At 35.1% G+C, this 21,113-nt stretch overlaps 3 protein-coding genes across 6 annotated transcripts in view; 2 read left to right on the top strand and 1 right to left on the bottom strand.

Moving 5' to 3' along the window:
• Nucleotides 1-291: 291 nt before the first annotated feature.
• On the top strand, nt 292-17,051 carry LOC129575578 (serine/arginine repetitive matrix protein 5-like). Its single transcript, XM_055459392.1, has 4 exons — nt 292-1,131; nt 5,201-5,263; nt 5,401-8,462; nt 8,546-17,051. Exons 1-4 carry the CDS (start codon nt 1,111-1,113, stop codon nt 8,640-8,642), a joined length of 3,243 nt encoding a protein of 1,080 aa, XP_055315367.1. The 5' UTR covers nt 292-1,110; the 3' UTR covers nt 8,643-17,051.
• Nucleotides 8,654-10,960, bottom strand: LOC129575579 (protein PF3D7_1417600-like). The gene is made up of 3 exons (XM_055459393.1): nt 10,757-10,960; nt 9,263-10,668; nt 8,654-9,158 (listed from the first exon to the last, which is right to left on the bottom strand). The coding sequence occupies exons 1-3, from the start codon at nt 10,829-10,831 to the stop codon at nt 8,858-8,860; spliced, it is 1,782 nt and encodes a 593-aa protein (XP_055315368.1). The 5' UTR covers nt 10,832-10,960; the 3' UTR covers nt 8,654-8,857.
• A 1,662-nt stretch (nt 17,052-18,713) lies between the features above and the next one.
• The window catches only part of LOC129575576 (FH1/FH2 domain-containing protein 3), a 29,035-nt gene continuing 26,635 nt past the window's right edge, over nt 18,714-21,113 (top strand). For 2 of the 4 annotated variants that reach the window (XM_055459385.1, XM_055459390.1), the window contains exon 1: nt 18,720-19,397. Coding sequence is in view for 1 of the 4 variants with exons in the window: in XM_055459387.1 (XP_055315362.1) it covers nt 19,383-19,397 (15 nt within the window). In the remaining 3 variants the exon portion in view is untranslated. Of the gene's footprint in view, nt 19,398-21,113 lie in introns of all 4 variants that reach the window. The other 2 variants (XM_055459387.1, XM_055459388.1) reach the window with 2 other exon arrangements.

The following is a 21,113-nucleotide window of genomic DNA, read 5'->3' as shown; positions in this document are numbered from 1 at the left end:
CGCTGCGAATGTCTCGTATACACAATCACAAGAATTCACGAATATTCGTACGAATTCGTCTCAAGCGCGAGACAGACCGCAAAATGAGCGCCTTCCTCTTGAATTATTGAGACTGCAGTCGAGCAAGTGAGCAAATGATAAAACTTCAACGTATTTCACAATCTTTGATTGAGCCGAGTTCGTTGCGTTATGCGATCCACATTGAGATTTGTATTGCGCATGCATGCAAATCATTCTCAAAGTAGATCCCCATCTGCTACACTCGAGTGTAATACATTTTGTAATCTGTCGAAAGCGGCAAACACGCAAACGCAACCAAATAGTAAATTGAAAAAAAGAAGAAAACAAATTTATTGACTTTTACTGAAACGCACGAAATCACAGCGAAAGGGACGGTAGTATAGCAAATGTTTGTATTTTTCCTCGTTCTCGTTGCGTTAGCTTTTCTTTGCACAGAGAAATTGTTAAAAATAACCGCATTCGTCTGAAAACGCCGGGAAAGTGTATCCAACCGAGCGCGCGTCGTCGCTCATTCACTTCTAAATCATTTTTGTTTTCAGTTTTGTTGTTATTTCGGCTGTGAACTCTGTCAGTACACAGCAAATATTCATCGGTGCAAATAAATCAAAACAACGTTCTAACAATTTTCCTTTTTTTCGCAATAGACTCAGCAGTAAAAAAAAAAAACAAATGAATAAAAACAGTAAAAATGTAATTTTTACCAAATTCATATACAACACAAAATGAATATAGTGCGTATCAGTGCATCTGTATAGAAATAAAGCGGTGTTTAATTTAATCCACACAGAGAAAAGAGATAATAAAAATTATTTATTTATTGCGCGAGTGGGAAATGGTGAAACGGCGAAAACAACACAATATTTAGACCGACAGTTCTTTGTGGTTGGTTCATAGAATAACCTGCGCAGCTCAAATTTTGTACAATTTGCATTTGAAAAACTTGGTTATTCTTGAAGAATATTGCTGAATTGAGGAATTATTGCAACAAATAACTGGAATATGTTGTAATTTATAGTTATGAATTTGAAGTAATAGGTGCTAAAGTAAGGATTTATCCGATTTATCTGGACATCGAATATACGCAATAAGATGTCGTCATATAAAGGATATGTAAGTGACTCTGATTAATATTTAAAAACAGCTTAAAAATAACTAACATCTTCGGTTTTTGCATTAAAATCTGGAGTTCGGCAAATACATGGGTAGAACATGTTTTTTTTTCCTCAATCATTTATGCATTTGCTTGGTTCCAATTTGATTGTAAATTGTGTAATGCATTTATTGATCTCACATGTTCAGTGTATAAAACAGAATGGTATCACATTATCAGGCCAAAATAGAAATTTTTTCGTCTCTTCATCGTTTTTTTCTTCTTTACTTCACATATTTTAGCGTTAGTTGATTAAAAATACAGCATCGAAGGAAAAACGAATTTCTTTGGTAAGGTTGTAACCGAAGTAGCACATTCTTCTCAGTCTATTTTAGAGTATATATTCCGACAAAAAACACAAAGTTAAATACACACTTTGACAAAAATATGCGTCAATCGCGCTGTTGAGATTACATTTGATTTTCCGTTATTTCTATTTTCTTTCTTACATTTTGATGCGTTTCCACGTAAAGAATTTCACGGTTTTTTTTTTCTTCTTCTGTCATTTCGGAGCAAGCTACAAAACAGTGACAATAATCCTTGTCGTATGTCGAATGCGCTTTCGCATTTTCAAACGAATACTCTGATTGAGAAACTTAAATTAATCCAATTTCGAATATTCATCGTGTTAGAATGATGAAACGAATAAATCGGCGAGCCTGAATTCTTGTCAGTAAAAAAACTTCCTACTGCAACTAATAAGTGAGAAAATTACAGTTAACTGCTATTTTTGTGGAAAAATCTGATGTAATCCTAGTATTATGTTCAAGTACGTTTCCACATTTTCCGCAGAAAAAACCTGTTTTACCTACCGAATAGAGTGAAATTCATGAAATCTTTTCTTGGTGTTTCATAAAATGAACAATTTAACGAATAAAGAACACTTGTTCTATCCGCAATCGGGCGCAATAAAACAGACATTCCGTGTGACTGAATATCGAGCTGAGCTATTTACAAATAGCTGGCTGTTTGGTAGATTTTGATTTTGATTTTGTGACTATCGAGCCATGTAAATTCATGTGAGATGATAAATTTGGGACACCTTTTTCCATCCTTTCCATGAATTTGTGTCATAAATTTATCACCTCACATGAATTTACATGGTTCGATAGTCACAAAACCAAAATGTACCAAACACTCACTCAGAACGGAATTAATACGATTCACATATACCAATGGTGATCTGTCAAATTACCATCATTACTATTGGCGAGAGTGGCGATTTTGTATGTATTGTATCTGCTCTGCTGTGCGATATTAGTGTGTAACAAAGTGGTATTGGTTGTAATATGTACAACCGATACATTTTTGTGTCATAGTAATATCGCACAGCAGAGCAGATTTTTGTGTCATACAAAATCGCCACTCTCGCCAATAGTAATGATGGTAATTTGACAGATCACCATTGGTATATGTGAATCGTACTAATTCCTTTCTGAGTGAGCAGTCAGCTATTTGTAAATAGCTCAGCTTAATATGCAGCCATACGGAATGTCTGTAGGTAATGAGCTCATTCAATTGCTCGAATCGAGAAATCCGTTTGGCCATATATTTGAATGTTGTTGGGGAGTATGGAACATCATGCAACGCAGACATTTCGTATGGCTGCATATTGAGCTGAGCTATTTACGAATAGCTGGCTGTTTGGTACATTTTGGTTTTTTTGACTATCGAACCATGTAAATTCATGTGAGATGATAAATTTATGACAAAAATTCATGGAAAGGATGGAAAAAGGTGTCCCAAATTTCAAAAATCATCTCACATGAATTTGCATGGCTCGATAGTCACAAAATCAAAATCTACCAAACAGCCAGCTATTTGTAAATAGCTCAGCTCAATATGCAGCCATACGGAATGTCTGCAATAAAAACATACATGCAAAAAGTTTGAGGTTTTGAAATTCCTCGTTTTTTTTTTCAACAGCATTTTCAATCGACATTATGTTGTAATCAAAAACCAATAAAAAGTGTGCTTCTGCTTTTACTATTCAGACTTCTGTTTGTACATCATTGATTCCTACTGTGATTTTTCTTGAGTGCCATAGTTCATGTGGTCAACTTTTTAGCACTACATGGAATGTATACATGGAATATTGTAATTGTTTTTTTTTTGCTCGGGAAAATTTTAAGACTCTTTAGGCCACATTTTTGGACCGAAAATTAATGCTTTTTTCTATCCAAAGTTCTAATTTGAAATGAAGCAATTACGTCTAATTACAAAAATGAAATAAAATCATGTACACGTAATTCTCTTTTGAGATAACTCAAGAAAAAAATTTCACATTATTTTAATTCCCAATGTGAAATAATGTACAATCCATACATAAAACCCATTATTAAAGATTACAATATAATATATAGAACAATATAGAATTATAATTTTATTCAATTGATTGATTTATTATTATTTATAATATCAATATTATTAATAATTTTTGTTTTATTGGTACTTGAACTTTCATTTTTCCCTTCTTGACTGAATTACGTAAATTAACAATTTCCACCTTAGATTTTAACATCTTCAGAAAAAATAGAGTCCGAATCGAACATATTGATATCAATTCTAATAATTTTCATAAAATAAAGAAATGTATGCTTCGATTGAAACTACATTCCATGTAGTGCTTCGATGAATAATTTGATGCGAACATCGAATTAATTTAAACACTCAATTTTAAATAACATAAAGAACGCAGAGAGGAGCGAAGCGACGATCTGCGGTCTTGTTTTCTTCTATTTTTAAACAAAACTGTGCTGTTTTCCAAAATGCTGAAGAGAAAACCCAATTCATCAAAACTCTAGATATTGTGGCAGTATGTAACTATTAATGCAATCCAGCCACATTTCTTTTGATATACACTACCGTGCAAAAGTTTGGAACCACTAGGTATTTTTCATACAAATTGACCATTTTTTGGTGGACTCATTAACATATTTCGGAAACACCTGCACTCTTGATATTTTGTGCATAGTTTCTACAACGTTTCAATAGTAAATCACAGAGGTTTCATCAAAAAATATTCATGAATTTCAAAAATATAGCAATTTGAATTTGTACTGTGTGAAAAATGATCAAATTTGTATGAAGATTAAAACAGATCAAATTCAAATTGATATATTTTTTAAATACGTGAATATTTTTTGATGAAACCTCTGTGATTTACTATTGAAACGTTGTAGAAACTATGCACAAAATATCAAGAGTGCAGGTGTTTCCGAAATATGTTAATGAGTCCACCAAAAATGGTCAATTTGTATGAAAAATACCTAGTGGTCATAGGTTCTGACACTAAATGCCGTTTTTCTGCACACATCAATTTCTCGTTGAAATTGAGAGCAATCTCAAATCTGTTTTTCGCATTGGAATCGGAATCGAAAATAGTTTCAAAAACATTTGGGGCAGGGGGCGAAGACTCTAGGGGGTCATTTCCCCCTCCCAGGGCTTCAAAATCGCACGAGAATGAAAAAAGTGCACAAAAAAAATTCACATGCGATTTTGAAACCCTGGGAGGGGGAAAGGACCCCCCTAGACCCCCCCCCCTTTCAGGCTGATCATTTGGATTGGCTATCGAATGGCATCATTAGTTTTATCAATTTTCTTGAAATTTTGGTCGAAAATCAAGTGTTGTCGAATTTGACCTAAATGGGGTTATTTCAACCCCTGGGGCTGCTTCGCCCCCCACACCAAATGTTTTTGAATCTATTTTCGATTCCGATTCCAATGCATCAAACAGATTTAGGATTGCTCACAATTTCAACGAGAAATTGATGTGTGCAGAAAAACGGCATTTGGTGTCAGAACCTATGCTAGTGGTTCCAAACTTTTGCACGGTAGTATACCTTTATTTGGATTTAATCCAAAATAAATAAAATATAATAAAATAAACTTAGAAAATGTATTGGCTGCAAAAAGAATTTTAGTTCTGGTTTTGAAATATTGGTTTAAAGATTCTTATTGTTATAATTTTTCCACGTTTTCATTTGAACCATTTTAATCAATTCAATCGTACGATTCGTCATTAAACAGGTCTCATGGAAGCCTAACTTATCACCATACTTATCATCAAAAACATCTCCAGCTACAAGCCGGGTAAATCATCCATTTCTATTTCATTTGTTATGAATTTAAATGCCATACTTTCAATATGAAATTTTCTAATCTAATTCAGTTGTTCGTATTCTTAAATTAACATGTACTTAAACATAAAGTTGTGGTTATTTTTCTAGTATTCGTCACGCGATGAAGTTCTCAGTAGTTCGTCGGAATCAAAGCCAGCTCCACGTTTTGGATCCATATCGTCGCCATCGACATATCGACCCTCTTATTCAGGTGGAACTTATCGTAGCATTGGAATCAAACGTGAAACTCCAGTTACATCGAGCCGTTGGCTATCATCAAATAAAGAGCCGGCAACAAAGGAGACGGCAGTTGTAAAAAAATTGCCATCCAAAACTTTATCAAATGATGTGGCCAGTTCATGTGAAAATAAATTGGCTAAGAGTAGTCAAAGTTCGACGACAACATCTGGAAATCTTCTGGCCAAAACGAAGGCCAAGGAACAATCGTCCACGATAACACGACCGTCCATTACTGTGGCCAAAGTACGAATCCGTGATGTAGGCTCATCAAATAGTTCTTACTCAACATCAAAATCACGTGATCCTAGTCCATGTGAGCCAGCCAAAGATCGATATACATCGTCTTCTGGCTATGTATCATCATCTTACAGTAAACTTTATCCAAGAGGCACGAACAAATTACAAGTAAACAGTTTTAGAAGTCGATCAACCGGTCCGGCCGTTTCATATTTGAATGGAAGTGATGTTGGTGGCAGATATCGTCAAAATGTAGAGCTCGTTAAAGATAATGCAAAAGCATTACCAGAAGAGAGTTCTACAAATGAAGAAACCTCGACAGCGGACAGTATAAGTAGTCCAAATGACACATCCTCCGAACCAAGTGTGGAAATGGTTGAGGTTAATGTTATTACAAGAGGAACATCACCCAATTTATGTTCCACATCTACAACAAATTTTTCACGATGTCGAAGAGTTGAAATTGCAAAAACCATCGAAAAGACATTGATGCGACCGAAGCGGAGGATTATCGGTGAAGATAAAGGTGTTCAATCGGATCGCATGGACGATTCAACGAAAAATTCCCGTTTCAGCGGTACAAGATCATCGACACCATGGCCATCTTACATGGAAAATAAATATAATAGCATGAACTATTCACGCTTCAGTAGTACTTCGAATGCCACATCCCTGTCCAAATACAGCAACGCCAACAAAAATGAAAAAGATTCCATTGAAAGTTCACCGGAAAAGAGTGACGAGAAAATTATTTACGAAAAATCACCGGAAAAATCGCCAGAGAAAAGCCCATCAAAATCATCACGAGAAAGTTCTGTATCAAAATCTCCATCAATATCACGTAGCAATTCAATAAAAAGTGCGACAAAAACGGAAAAGTCCAAATCGAAAAGTCCGCCGATTCCATCGTCAAAGAGCACATCTTCATCGCCAACAAAACAAAAAGTGTACAGCAAAGCACTGCCTCCACAGCCGCCTAAACTGGAATCTCTAACCAAAACAATTTCGGCCGCATCGTCCTCATCATCTGCTAATAGTTCCAAATGGGCTAACAAAGACTTCCGTAAATCCGCACTGAATGTTGGCCAAACCGATCGGCCGCGCAAAGCACGAACATCCAGTTCAAGCACAGATAATGAAGATAGTAAAAAGGTGCAGCAGAAACCGACTACAAATCAAATGTCATTTGCACGATCTGATCGTTCACCCAGTGTTAGCTCAGAGACAAGTTATTCAAGTGGTGGTGGCGGTGGTGGCGGCGGTGACGGCGGCGGCAACAACAGCAACGCTGACGACATGACGAAAAACTTTTTGAAATTAAAAATATCGCAGCCGCCAACTGCCGCAACACCGACTGCGCCATCTGATTCAAGCGACGTGATGCATTCAAATAGCAATGATATGACGTGTGAATTAACATCCAATCCAAACGGTACGGTGCAAAATCGAACAAACGAATCATCAACACACACTAGTGAATCATGCGCGAAAATTGATAATACAAAATCGAGTATTATGAAATGTGTACTCGGCCCCGTCACAAAAATATCTAAAACGAAATCGCAACTGCTTGGCGAGAGTCAAAACGGTTCTGATCACGAAAGCGTGATTAGTACAAACGATAGCATTAAGCAAGACACTTTAATCGAATCTGTGCTTAATCAAACGACATCGAACGGAACGAAATTAATTTGTAGCAATAATTATTTAGCAGACGAATCGAGTTGGATCAATTCAACACTAGACGAACAAACGACCGACACTCAATTTGACAAATTTCAAGGCTCCAAAACGATAAACATGAAAAGTCAATTGAAGCTCAATGACTCCAGCCATCAATTTCCATGGTGGATGAATGAAACTGAAAATGACGATACCATCGCCGAGGATATTACGCTGAATCAGAGTGATAACGAAACGAAGACCCAAATCAATAGTGTGGATGTAGTAGATGCTAGCCAAACGACTTCATCAATCCCATGGTGGATGGTGGATGAGAACAACAGTGAAAATCGACAAAAGTTTCGCATTACGCATGTTCGTTCGGGTGAACGAGCCTGGTGGCTTGACGAAGACACCGAAGAAAGTGTGAACGACATTCTAGAAGCGGCCGAAACGGAAAACGATACCGGTTCAAAATTCACGTTCAAAATCAAGAAGATTGAATCAGGTGAGCAGGCATGGTGGCTCTGTGAAGAAAATGATGGCGCTGCTCCAGTCGAAACGACTAATCAAAATGTTATCAACGATGATATCAACAAGGATGAGAGTTCTGATATCGATTTCTGGGCAACGATCAACGAATCCTTGGAAGCCAAAAGACTTGAATCCAAATTAAATAAAAAAAGACAACGAAAACAAAATGAATATGCCAATAGCTATCAGTACGATATCAATGCAAATTACATACCACTTGGCGATCGAGCCAGTCCTGAAGGTTTGGAAGATCTTAACAACTCTAGCAAAAATTGTTCATCACCATATGACAATGTAAATACAGCCTCTGTCGAAATGAATTTCAAAAAATTATTCATATCAAGGCATCAAAATATTGACGACGTTCTCGGTGTTCAATGCCATGCACTAAGCCCAATTCGACTTAACAATGAAAACGTTTCACTAGAAGAGATTCTACCAAGTCAAGTGAGCATTCATGATGCTACGCCAAAAAAAATTCACATCGAAAACGACAGGTATATGCAAAGTCATAATTAGAAATCACTTTTTGAGTGGTCGTGAATTTGCCTTAAATCTATTTTCCTTATTAATTTTACAGACAAAATCGGGAATATTCGCAACAATCATCGCACGTTCAGTCACCGTTCAGAGTAAGTTTCATCCGGGTGCCATTAGAAAAAGTAATCCATAAATAAGCAGATGAAAGTTCGTTAGATTGATGTGACATTTATTAGCAATTTTATTTAACACTTAAAACATATAAAATACTGATACATTTTTGCATCTGATCGGACGTTATGAAAACAATTTATATCGATCAACATCATTCCATGATAACAATTCAAATGAGCGTCTAAAGTGAAAGCGAACATAAAGACAATGTTTCAACTATCGCAATTCCGGTGGCAAATCAAAGTAGGCCGTATTTTTCCATGTAGCGATAACTCGTCATTGACATATCGGTATTTGAATGTTTGTTATTTAATTCACATTGTCGATTCACTGATGGTCCATTCGTTGGTGTTGCATTACGAGTGTTTGCGATCGTTGTTTGAGTGACCCCATTCGCTAATTTTGGTGAGTGTACATTATTTAAATCACATGGTAGATATTTCATAGCCAGTGCATTCATCAGCATACTGTTGTCGGTTGCAGCCACACGGTCGGCGGGCGTTCGCGGAATTTCATTCGATGTTGAACCAAACGTAATTCTAAAAGCAAAAATTGTTGTTATTTTTAAAACTAAAATGCGACAAAAAGAATGCGTTCATTCAAATCGACGATGCATTACATTGTGCCGAAACTTGGAACCTACCTTTTTGTCATAGCAGAAATATTTACATCATCAATCTGAAAGCCAACTTGTTTGAATTGAGCGCTCCGGATGTTCGGCATTACATTTGAAGTGCGTCGAATGGGAACTTCATTCAGGCCGTAGGACCGATTCTCTGTGTTGGCCGCTTGTTGTGGATTTTTTGGTTCGTTACCTCTTGCACTCGATATGGGCGATGTGTTTTGCAGCACGTCATTCACTTGATTTAAAATATTCCCATAGAATGTCCATCCGGCTTGAGTGTCAGAGCTATTTCTGGGGCTCGTATCAAAATTATCATCATTACTTCCAGAATCAGGCGATTGCAACTGCTTTTGTGATTCACAATTGCACATGCACCCACACTGTTTGATATTTTGATTAATTGCCATTTTATTCTTGGCTTTTGGTGTACTAAAATTTTCATCGGTTTGTATGGCACTTGGTTTAATATTTTGCACATTGATTTCCAAGCTTGTCATGACGCCAACCTGTTTAGCATGCGAATCAATTTGATTGATATTGGCATTCACATCTCCCATTATTTGATTATTGTTATGATGTCTGCTCTCCAATTGATTGGATGCTACATTGGCAGAGCGCATAAGTAGAACATGAACCTGATTTTGTATGTTCATCAACTGTTCTTGTTGCTTCAAAATCACATTGAACATATCCTTCATCGTTGGTTCGTTGTGGCTGGAAGGTGTGTTTTCGAATGATTGATTTGTACCCCGTATCAGTGAGAGATGGTCAATCTGCCGATGTTTCTCTGAAGCAATATGGTGCCCATTCAATTGGTTTAGATTACTTTCCTTATTAGCTGTGCTGTTTTCTGAAGAGTTATTCAACTGCATATTCTGAAGCAGTTGATACACATCATTCAGTGTAATTCCTTTTGTTTCGGCTTGATTTTGATTATTAAACACTTGGTTCGTAATTCGGTTGACCATTTGATTTGATGGCCTTTTGTAATGTTCATCTGAATTCATTTGAGGCGATACCACCAACCGTTTATTGGTATGTGGTTGTTGTATGAAATGGTTATAGTCTTGCTGTCGCACATCTGCTATGTAATTGGACTGAATCGTATGTTGATTAACTTCATTACTTTTTCTAGGCTCGCATAAACTCAAATCCAATTGTTGACAAATAGCCATGGGAGTACTTTCGATCGGTGATTGTAGCATATTTTTAGTGGGCTGATTGTCATTTGGTAAATTAAATGTAACTATTTTCTTTCGATCTGCGGTTGATGTTTGGTTAGGTGTAAACTTCGTGGCTACTGGCATTTGCTGTTGCTGTTTCCATTCTTTATAACTTTTAGGCTGTACCATTTGGTTTGCAATTGATTTTTTGGACTCGTCAAAAATTAAAGACACTTCGGGAACGATTGGTTTTGACATATCCTAAGCATTGAAGAGAGTGAGAGAGAGAGAGAGAAAAGTAAACTTGAGCTCAGTTAATTGCATTTTTGCATGAACATATTCAACTTACCAATACCGGGTGCAAAGTTGGTTGCGGAACAATGCGTGGTACTAAATCTTCACTAAAACTTTCGAAATTCGTCATTTCGCCTCTAAAAATAATTAGTTTTCTATGTTATAATTTCAAAGGTGTTCCGATTTTAATAACAAAAGTGGCAGTTGTTTAATGAAAATGTTGTTTCATTGTTGAATATTCAAAATGACAGTTTGGAATGAAGTTGGCTGCGTCATAGCTGTCACTTCAAAAGTCCAGCAGAAACAAATGAAAAACGTTAGAATCATTTGGATTGAAACTATTTCAAAAGCATCAAAATCGCATTGTCGAATAAAATTGTATATTTTTTTCTATTTTTTTTTTTTTACATTCCGTCAAAACAAAAATTCGGTTGAATTCAATTTACCATCCAATTGATTCGAATTGCTCAATTGCACATGTGATGAAATCTCTATAAAACACCAAACGAAATCATCTGTTAGCGTCAATGTAAAAAAAATCAACAAATTAGTTTTGCGGCCAATTTCTGATGAAAATCATCTCAAACAAATCAGCAATTCCATCTCATCGATGTTCACAGTGTGCTTCGTTTTATGAAATGTCGAGTTTTTTCTACTCTGCTAGTCTGAACTATTTCAGTATGCATGCTTTCAGACGTTTTGAATTAATATTTCTATATCGTACTGTTGTTTTTGTTTGCTGATCAATATGCGTTGCTAGTGTATTCCCGAATTGACTGTGTTCTGAAAGTTTTGCAGGTTTTTGCTTCGGCTGTATTTTGGATGTCTAATACAATACACACAAATTTGGATCGAAAAATCGACTTTACAAGAAAATTACACACACAATTTGAAACCATTCATCGTGCAAATCGTTCATAGTTCTTTCTCCTTCTCGTCTGTTGTATCACTCTTCGTATATTCCTTGTTTTTTTTTTTGTGTTTGTTGTTAATTTGGGTCAAAACAAAAATGTTCGGCTTTTTGCCTGGTGCTGGAACAGCGCCAAAAGTATGAAAATCTATTAGTAATTTTCCCAATATTTTTTATATTTAGAAAAATGTGTCTGCAACTAATACTGACAATGAAGTTATTGTCACAGAATCACATGGGGCTATCTGCGATTCATTTAGTACCGAATATGATCGAAAAGAGACTGCAGAACATTTTTCGAAACTTAGTGAATAATGCCGCATGCAATAATTTAATTCCACCTGAAACTTGAGAAAAAATCATTGGATAAAATGACGGTCGTATGTTTTACGTCGGTATTTTATTACACATCGTCCTGACTCCTAGGAAGCGACATTACCGTTTTTTTTTTTTTTGCGATGACGAAGTTTCTCATTTTTGTTTTGTCGTATTATATTACAATATTCGAGAACATCATGTCGCGTCGAATAGTCGGCGACTTGTGCGGTATCGCAGCTCGCAAAATGTTAACAGAAACTTAAGCTCATGCGGTACTTCACTCATTAATGAATGACCTAAAAACAAACATCTGCGCTACATGCGTTGCAAACTTTTTTTCGGGTTTGCAGGCAATCGACATAGTATCGTTATTTTGTTTATGGATATCCATTTTGCACACATTATTTCGCAAAAATGATTTCAATTAATTTTGACTGATTTAAAATGGTTTTCGTTTAATAATAGATAGACAGATAATGATGTAAATGTTTCTTTACCATTCAAAGTGCAACGTTGCTAAAAATTATATTACGTTCAATTTCAATGACTGGAATGACATTTAAAAACTAATTTTGTGTCAATAGGAAATGTTCTACATTCCCACTTTATGAGGTGTCCGTTGGCGAGCGTGGGGTTTTATTCTTTAACATTCAAATTGGAGCACATATGTCTGCAACAATTTTACACGTTCGTCTTTCTCGGTATAAAATCAGGTTAATTCTCATCAAATGTTGTGATTATACTCTGTTTGAATCTTGCTATTGCCTGAGATGACATTAGAATAAGCGTGTTTGTTTGTACAGATAGATACATGATAAAAATCATATATTGGTCAATGAATAAATGAGCGAAAGAGAGGGAAAAGACAATAAATTGAAATCAGGTTCTAACTTAAAACCGAATTGCACATATCCATATCGATTCTTTCAGACTCTTTGTAGAAATTTTGATTGTGTTGCACGGTCCCTGCTTTTATACATGCATTTCCCATTGCATACTACGCACAAAGAATACTGTCTGCTTACCTTCTATTTGTATGAATACATGTAAATGAAGCGAAAGCCATAAATGAATGAACTAGAGTTGGTTTAGCGTTCATGGGCTGCTAACAAACCTGAGAGATATAAGTGCAAATACAAAAATATCCAACATAGAAAATCCTCGTGAATGCTAGTCTTCATTTATTCAAACATACACACATAAAAAAACTGTGTGTGTTCAATATTTTCGGTATACTTAAATAGTAATTTATGTACTAAAACTGCCAATTTGCTTAAGAAAAAAATTGTTTGTTGAACTTCAATTTTTTTCTTCACGTAAGTGTTGCTCGTGTGACTGTACTAATACCAAACACGGAGGTAATTTCGTTCCCAAGCCTCCATTTTTACTCTTGCAAACACAACATACACGCTCAAAGTGCACTGCATTTTCGATTATTTGCTTTTTGGTAGTTTGTTTCCTTTTCTCATAGGCTCTCTTCGTGTTCGCTTCTTTTTTCGTATTTCGTTTTGTTTTCTCTTTCTTCGTAATTTTCCTTTTGTTTGTGATTTGCATATGGACTTTTCACTAGCCGTAACGAAAATGTTAAGAGTTGTGTATGCACCGCACCGTTCGTCTATATATACAAAACCGTCGACGTCGACGTCGTCGTGGCATGCTGCAATGACCGTCTTGTTCGTTCTGGTAGTTTTCTTTGATTAGTCTATATGTTACCCGTTTCGGTGGTTACGACAAAATCATACCGCAATAAAACGAATTGTATATGTAATCCAAACTTTTCCGTGCACATCTTGCAAATTTTGTGCTCTTAAGGAGAATAAAATATTTCAACGTCAAATGCAATTTATGGTGTGACCATGGCTGCAGCAACTGTTTTCTTGATGTCAATTCGCTTGACATCAGCAGAATTAATATCAATTTATTGATAAAGTGATTTCCAAATTCCAAAAAGATGACACCCATAGAATGAAAAAAGAACTTTTGAACTCTTTGCCGATAAATGAAACGAAAAAAAAACATCGAGCAAAAAAGAAACAAATGAAGTTGCGAGCAAAAGTGACACAAGTGGGCATTGAGCGGAAAACACATTTTTCTCGCTTCTGGAAAAAGATAAGATAGCTGCATTATTAGATTATTGTCTGTGTGTGCATGGGGAAACGGGTTAAACCAATACTTCTCCTAACCAACTTGAATTGTGGAAAAGTAATAAATAAATTCAAACGAAGACACACACTGAACGAGAAACGGCCAAACAAAACCAAGATTACATTTGAAACAAATCGAATGAGCCAATCTGCTTCAAGCTGTGCTTCCGTTAAAAAAAAGTGTGATACGTGTAGGGGGCGTCTTTGTGTTCATATCCCTCATATATTCTCACAAATTGTTGATAAAATTCTTCAAAAAGCATTTTAGTTTTGGTACTGGTGACATCAGCATTTGACATAAATATTAGCGTGTATGTGTGCTGGTCAATACAACAGGCGTAAGCCAGTGTACGCTCAGTGTGCATACTATCATACTATCCGCACTGATTCACAAGTCCATTTTCATTAAAAACAACGACACAGTGCAACGTAATACAGCAAAGCAATAACTCTGTGTTCGCCGTCAACCATGAAGGCAAATACAAGCGCGTAGACATAGTGCATAAAACGATCAGTATCTTTAGCTTATTTTCATTTTCTATTTATACATGTATATCAGGCATTTCATTTTTATTGATTTGCAAATCGTTGCATGCGTTACAGTAAATTAGTTTAACGTTCTTTTCCACTCTATGTTACGACTCTCATGTTTCACATTCATCAAACAATGTAGCATTCAAGTATGAATTAAACCACAAAAATGTGTTAGTTCTATATTGACCGTTTTTCAAGTGTCTCTTTTCCCTTTCTGAGGTGATGGGATGGAAGAGAAACATGGAGAACGATTTACTGCAAGAGGCCAATTGTTCGGACTATTGTTTTTCTCATATTATATTTTGCACAATGAAGAAATTAGGATTTTTTTCTGTGTAGATGCATACTTAATTTTTAATAGGCTGGCATCCAACCATGTATTTTTATTTTTGTTACAGCAGAAATATACACTTCATGGACCTCCCATAATAAATTCTGTGCTTTTCCTCTTTTCGTACATCGGATTTCTCGTAATGAATTGCCGAACCAAGAGGAAATTTGAAGAAAATAATAATCGTTGCTATCTATGAAGTGGTAGACGCTTGATTTGAAATATTTGTAACATTCTTGCAATAAACCAATTACTAGTTATTTATTACGTTTGCCAACAATTAACTTCTTAGTCACCAGAGACGATCGTCGTGTTATTCGACGGCATTGAATTGCATTTGAATTCAATTGCGATGAAACCAAACCTGACAACGCGATACGAAAAATAAGATAAGAATATTCTTCGATGGTAATATTAGCCGGACAGTAAAAGAGATATAGCTCGCTGTATGTTGGCACAGGTACTTTGGCGCTTAATTTCATTTACCATCGATTCTTCATTCAGTCCTCCAGTTGTTGCTCATTTCTTAAATTTCTTTGGCTTTTTTTTGTACGACAAGTCACCTGCTGCAACACTCATGTTAATTACATTGATAAAGCAATATAAAACATGTTATAAACTGTGAAAGATGCAGTGGCATCCTTCTAGCATCTATGCTTTGTTTGCACATGATATTACAATTAGGTATCATTTTGTGCGATTCTCGCTGACTTGCATACTATTTAAGAAAGGTTTTGTGGCCGAGCAAGCATTCATTCAACCAAACCAAACTCTTTCTCTTTCACGTCTTGTTTACGCGTCGAAATACCCGAAGAAATACAAAAACACGCTTTTGCGCTTAAATTTCAAGTTTACGGAAGCCGTATCACTTTTACCGACTTGATCGGATTCAGCAATTAAAACAAGAGTAAATGTTTCCACTCTTATTTGTCCAATGCCCAGCAATGCGAATTATTGAGAAAATAATATTTAATGATAACTTCTTCTTAAAAGACTTTGAAAGTGTTTTGATACTTTGTTCCATATGTAACTGAACAAATAAAAGAGCTAGAAAGAAGCCCATGTGTTAACAGATATGCTCTTGAATGAAGATGAACGAAGAAAAACAACAACAGTTTGTGGTTCTATTTCAATCAAGCAAATTCAATCAATTTTAAGAATGAATACGTCTGGCATGGGTATCACCGCATTTTCCATCGCATTGAAACTGCAACCAGGCGGAACAAAGCATATTTTTAAAGCAATAGAGAGTCACTCTTCTCTTTATTTTTGAATTGAACTCTCCTCTGAATTGATACAGCAGAACCAATGACGATGGATGTATTGAACCAAATAAGTTGTTATTAAGTAATTAGATAATGATGGAAGCATAGATTCTGAAACCGAACATTTCAGGGGGGTCAAACCAAAAATTCATTAAAGTGTCAAAAAAATCAATTTAATCTAGTGTAAAATAGGTTTCGGAAAAAAGTGAAGACCAAAAAAAAAGTCATCAATTTTGAAAATCAATTCTATGTAGTGTAAAATCATGAAATCATTCTTCAAAATTCAATAATGGGTCAATTCTATCTAGTGCGAAATGTTAAAATTTCGCCAGCAAGGGTCAAGATCAACGAGATCAGACTATGTCAGAATCTATGGATGGAAGTGAAAAATTTGGTTTTCACGTATAAATCATTAGAATGAATAAACGTGACCACATTTCCAGTTTTTTAATTGCTGTTCTCAAAAATTTTCGACCTCGTGCTCTTTAGTTTCATTTGATATGGTCTACGTCATAGACTTCATTATTCTTCCTATAACGTTACGTGACAGCCAGTGCAATAAGATTTTTGATCATTTTACGAACCATTAATCTAAAATACGCAATTTGAGGGCATCCTTACTTTCAAATTATTTTGACACGCCTTGCGAAGCAATAAATATTTATGTGTATTCTTAATACTGTTGTTAAAAGAAAATATCAAGAACAAAATGCATTAGAAGAAAATTTTCTTTAATATTTTGTATGAATTTCAAGCTAAAATGCAAAAAACCTAGGGGTTTCACGCAAACTCGAAGGCCGAAGATTTTACTAAATATCTGGAAATAAAACCATTTTATGTGTAAACTATAGATATTGCTTCTTTTTATTCATAAACTCGAATTTTTTAGAATTTTTTGAATCTAAAAATTCTGGAAGTGGGTTTTGGTGGATCCTCAGGATTGTTCAAAACCGCTCCTGGTTCTGGAAGTGGATCCTCAGGATGGACCAGGGCATTGTCAAACCCAGTCTGATCCATCCTGAAGATCCACCAAAACCCAGTTCCAGAACATAATTTTCAAGGTGAATGTTGAAATATTTCGAAATAATACGGATTTTGGTGGATCCCAGAGAATTTTAGAGAAAAGAGAGAAATATTGAAATTTTAGATGAATTTTAAGTTGCGTGAAACCCCTAGCAAAAAACGGTTCTATTGGTTATTTGGTCTCTTGTTTTTTCTCCGTATGAAGGTCAAATGGGAAAAAATCATGAAGTTCTTATTCGAAACTGTGGAAAAGATGTGAGTTCAGTAGATATTTCAATTTCTTAGGTAAATCAGCGCCAAGTGGAATAAATGCTTTAAGTTTTCGTTTAATTGCCAAAAAGGACAAAATTCAATAAAAAAAAAAAAAAAAATTCGAATACAATTTTCACTTGCGTAAGGTTTCACTGAAATTTATTCGTTTCTTCTTCGCATACGATCTACATCTGCAGTATTCGTATTAGACGGTAGGAACATTCATGAACAAGATCAGCGAATCCTTTCGCACCCAGCTCTGTGCGCTTGTATTTTTTTCAATTTTTGTGTAAACTTCTGGTGGTGTTGATAAAATCATATTTCTAAAGATTCACATAAAAAAAGATGTAAATTCCTCAATGAAAAAATTCTTCGAAAGGAACGTTTCCTTTGGAAATATCACAAACAATCGACAGAAGTGATAAGAAAATATCCAATAATGTAAAGTTTTAACCAAAAAAAAAAATCGTATGACTTGAATTCGAAACCTATTTCTTGTTTAAAAAGAAAGGCAAATGGTTGCAAAACCCATTTGATACACTTGTAAGCCTTTAGTGTTGCTTCTATTTTATTTATTTATAAGTTTAAAAAAAACACAAGGGGAAAAGCGTAGACAATAGCTCTACACTTCATGTAGTGCTGAACAGGAGACACTGCAGAATAGTATCGGGAAGACGCGAATCGTATGAAAGGTATATGTGTGAAAACGAGTATATATGTCTTTTTGTTAAAAAAAAACACACATTCAGGCATATGCAATACACAGGTATAAAGTCTTTCATTTCATGCTTACACGCGCATACCACACAACGCAAACCTGAACGAAACGCACAAAGACAAAACGAACAAGATATTTGAAAAAAGCATACAATAATAACAACAACAAACTCATCGGCCGCGCACCGATCGACAGCGGGATTGAGTCAGAATCTTTCACACTTCGGATTTTTCATGCCATTATCAATACATCTGTCTGTTCAATTTCTTTATTACAAATATTGTGAATGCAGATGTTACAGTGAAACCGATTTCTGTATATTCGCCTATATATATTCGCAAAATTGTTCGCAAAAAAGCCTATACGAAAATCGCTATCGAATTAATATAATAAGTTCCGTAAAATAAAGATATTTCATGTATTCCTGTTGGCCCAGAGCACAACAACAAACCAGCGGTACTATGAAAGAGGTTTGAAAAGTTTCGACTGCAAAATGAATGTGTGTTGTGTTCAAGTCAGTTGTTCAGCGACCGTGTTGCTGCTAACATCTATTTATCGCATTGATACGACCGCTTCGAACAAATTCGTGTGATCTATTTTATTAGGCTTTAGATCGTATAAAAATGTGTGAATAATCTGTCGCGAGTTTACTAATTTAAAAATAAATATTAGGAAACCAAAAAATATACCGGTTAGATTAAAAAAAAAAATAGTGGTACTTCTTTACAAATATAACACTTTTCAAAAGGAACAAATTGCAAATCGACGAATTGTAATAAAAAAAAAAAAACTAAAGGACGTTTATGCTTAAACAGAGCACCAAAATATATACACATTTTCATGTACTGTTGAAATGGATAATCAAAGAGTTCGTATTTCTCATAATTGTTCGAAATATAAAGACTAAAATTCAAGTGGTTCGGTCAGTGGAAGCCAACGATATTTCGCGATGCAGATGTGAAATGCAATGAAGAATAAAAACGAAAGTTGTATAAAAATCGCAATGGCACGTTTTTAACGAAGTGAAACGTCCAAAGTGATCTACATAAAATTGCATTTGCAACGAAGAGTTCAGCGCCAATAGCATTTGCAGACACACAACATTTTTCTGAACAAAGAAAAAGAGAACAAATCGAAAAGCGTAGAAAAGTGCCGAATATATTAAATTTCATTCACAATCGACCAAATGATTTTGTCAAAGGTGATTTACGTAAATATTCTAGGTTGTAGTTTCCAAAAATATTCACACAAACTAATGTGCATGTAGCAGGCTTCAATTACGTATATTGTACCGTTTTTGTTAATTTCATTCGATTTTTTCTTCCCTAACAAACCACATCAAAAGAAATAAGAACTTTTTTTTTCTAACCTACTGTGTTTTTTAAATGTATATTGCTTTACTTTACTTACACTTGAGCAAAGACTGTAGATTGAATTTTTTGTCTGTTCGGTCATTCATTATTATTTACATGTAATATTACTCATTCACTGGCGTCAGAATATTTTTCCATTTAGAACGACCGTGTTCAACTGCTGACACATTGTTTACTCTTACACTTTAGTTCAATTTGGGTTCTTGTTTCATTTGCTATTTTCACTTCCCTGCTTCTCTATTTCTAACAAAATTAATTGAATGCTCAAATATTTTTTTTTCCCTGGTATTGTAAGATTGCATTCAAACTATTCCAATTTATGGAAAAACTGCAAAAACCAAGGTGCTAAAATAAATCTGAAAACAGCGTAGTCCCTGTCATTATCGTCGTCGATATAATCGTCAAAATACTAAGTAACGCTGACACAAACAAACAAGAATCAAAAAATAAATTAAACCAATTCATGAAATGATCATCAAATGTGTCAAGGCTCAATATTTCAGCCATTTTTTTTTTTCCTTTTTTGAATTCTTAGGAAGAGCGATTTCATTATCAGAAGAATCATTTTTTTTCTTATTGAAAATTAAAATGTGAGTTTAATATGTTGTCGTTGTAACTTTTCTGCAAGCTGACAATTAAATGAATTGAACGATGTAAAGGTGATTTTAACGGTTACTCTATCGATAAAATTAGTGCAATGAAAAGTAGAGTTTCTAATTCGAGCAAAAGAGAAAAGCAGGGATATAATCATTCTACACCGAGAAAACTGAGTTGATTTTTACGTAGCAAAATGTTTGAAAGTGTTAAATTCCAACTTATGTTGAGTTTTTCGCAACAAATTTTCATTCCATATTGACTCAAGTCTTTGTCAAATTAGACACCAGCTCCCTTACGTCGTGTCTAATTTTCAAATTGGACAACAGGCGATTCTAATGAAAATTGGCGTCTAATTTGAAAATTAGACACGATGTAAGGGAGCTGGTGTCTGCTGATGTCTAATTTGACAAATACTTGTGTCAATATGGAAAGAACATTTGTTGCGAAAAACTTAACATGTATTGGAATTTGACACTTTCAAACATTTTGCTACGTAAAAATCAACTTAGTTTTCTCTGAGTACATGTTCGTTTATTTTAAAGTATTCAAAATAAAGTGGAGGTGCTACACGCACTTCTGTCTGCTATCATTAACATTTAATTATGTTTGCGCAGCCAAAATGGTGTTGACGCTTGTGTTTCACGCTCAAAGAATGACGATCATTACCCCATAAATGTAAACAATCGTGCACGACTCAACATGTTTGCTGTCGGATGCGACTAGTCATAGCTGAAAAATGTGATTCTTCTACGATTCATGCATGATATGATTGATAAAAAGTAAAGCAAACAAAACTGTTTTGAATCGAATAGAACGCCGTAGGATTTGGTCTTGTGAAAATTTTATAAGTTTGACCATGAAAATTAATGTTTTTTTTTATACTGCCCGACTTAATGGCTTAGAAATGTCTGAAACTTTGTGAGCCAAAACCGTCACCACATTAAATC

The sequence above is a fragment of the Sitodiplosis mosellana genome, unplaced genomic scaffold (genome assembly GCF_009176505.1).
Source record: "Sitodiplosis mosellana isolate CC-2019 unplaced genomic scaffold, AAFC_SMos_1.0 Smas_scaffold_6167, whole genome shotgun sequence".
Classification (NCBI taxonomy): Eukaryota; Metazoa; Arthropoda; class Insecta; order Diptera; family Cecidomyiidae; genus Sitodiplosis; species Sitodiplosis mosellana.
Note: the sequence above shows the minus strand (reverse complement) of the source record. Positions and strands in the feature narration are given on the sequence as shown.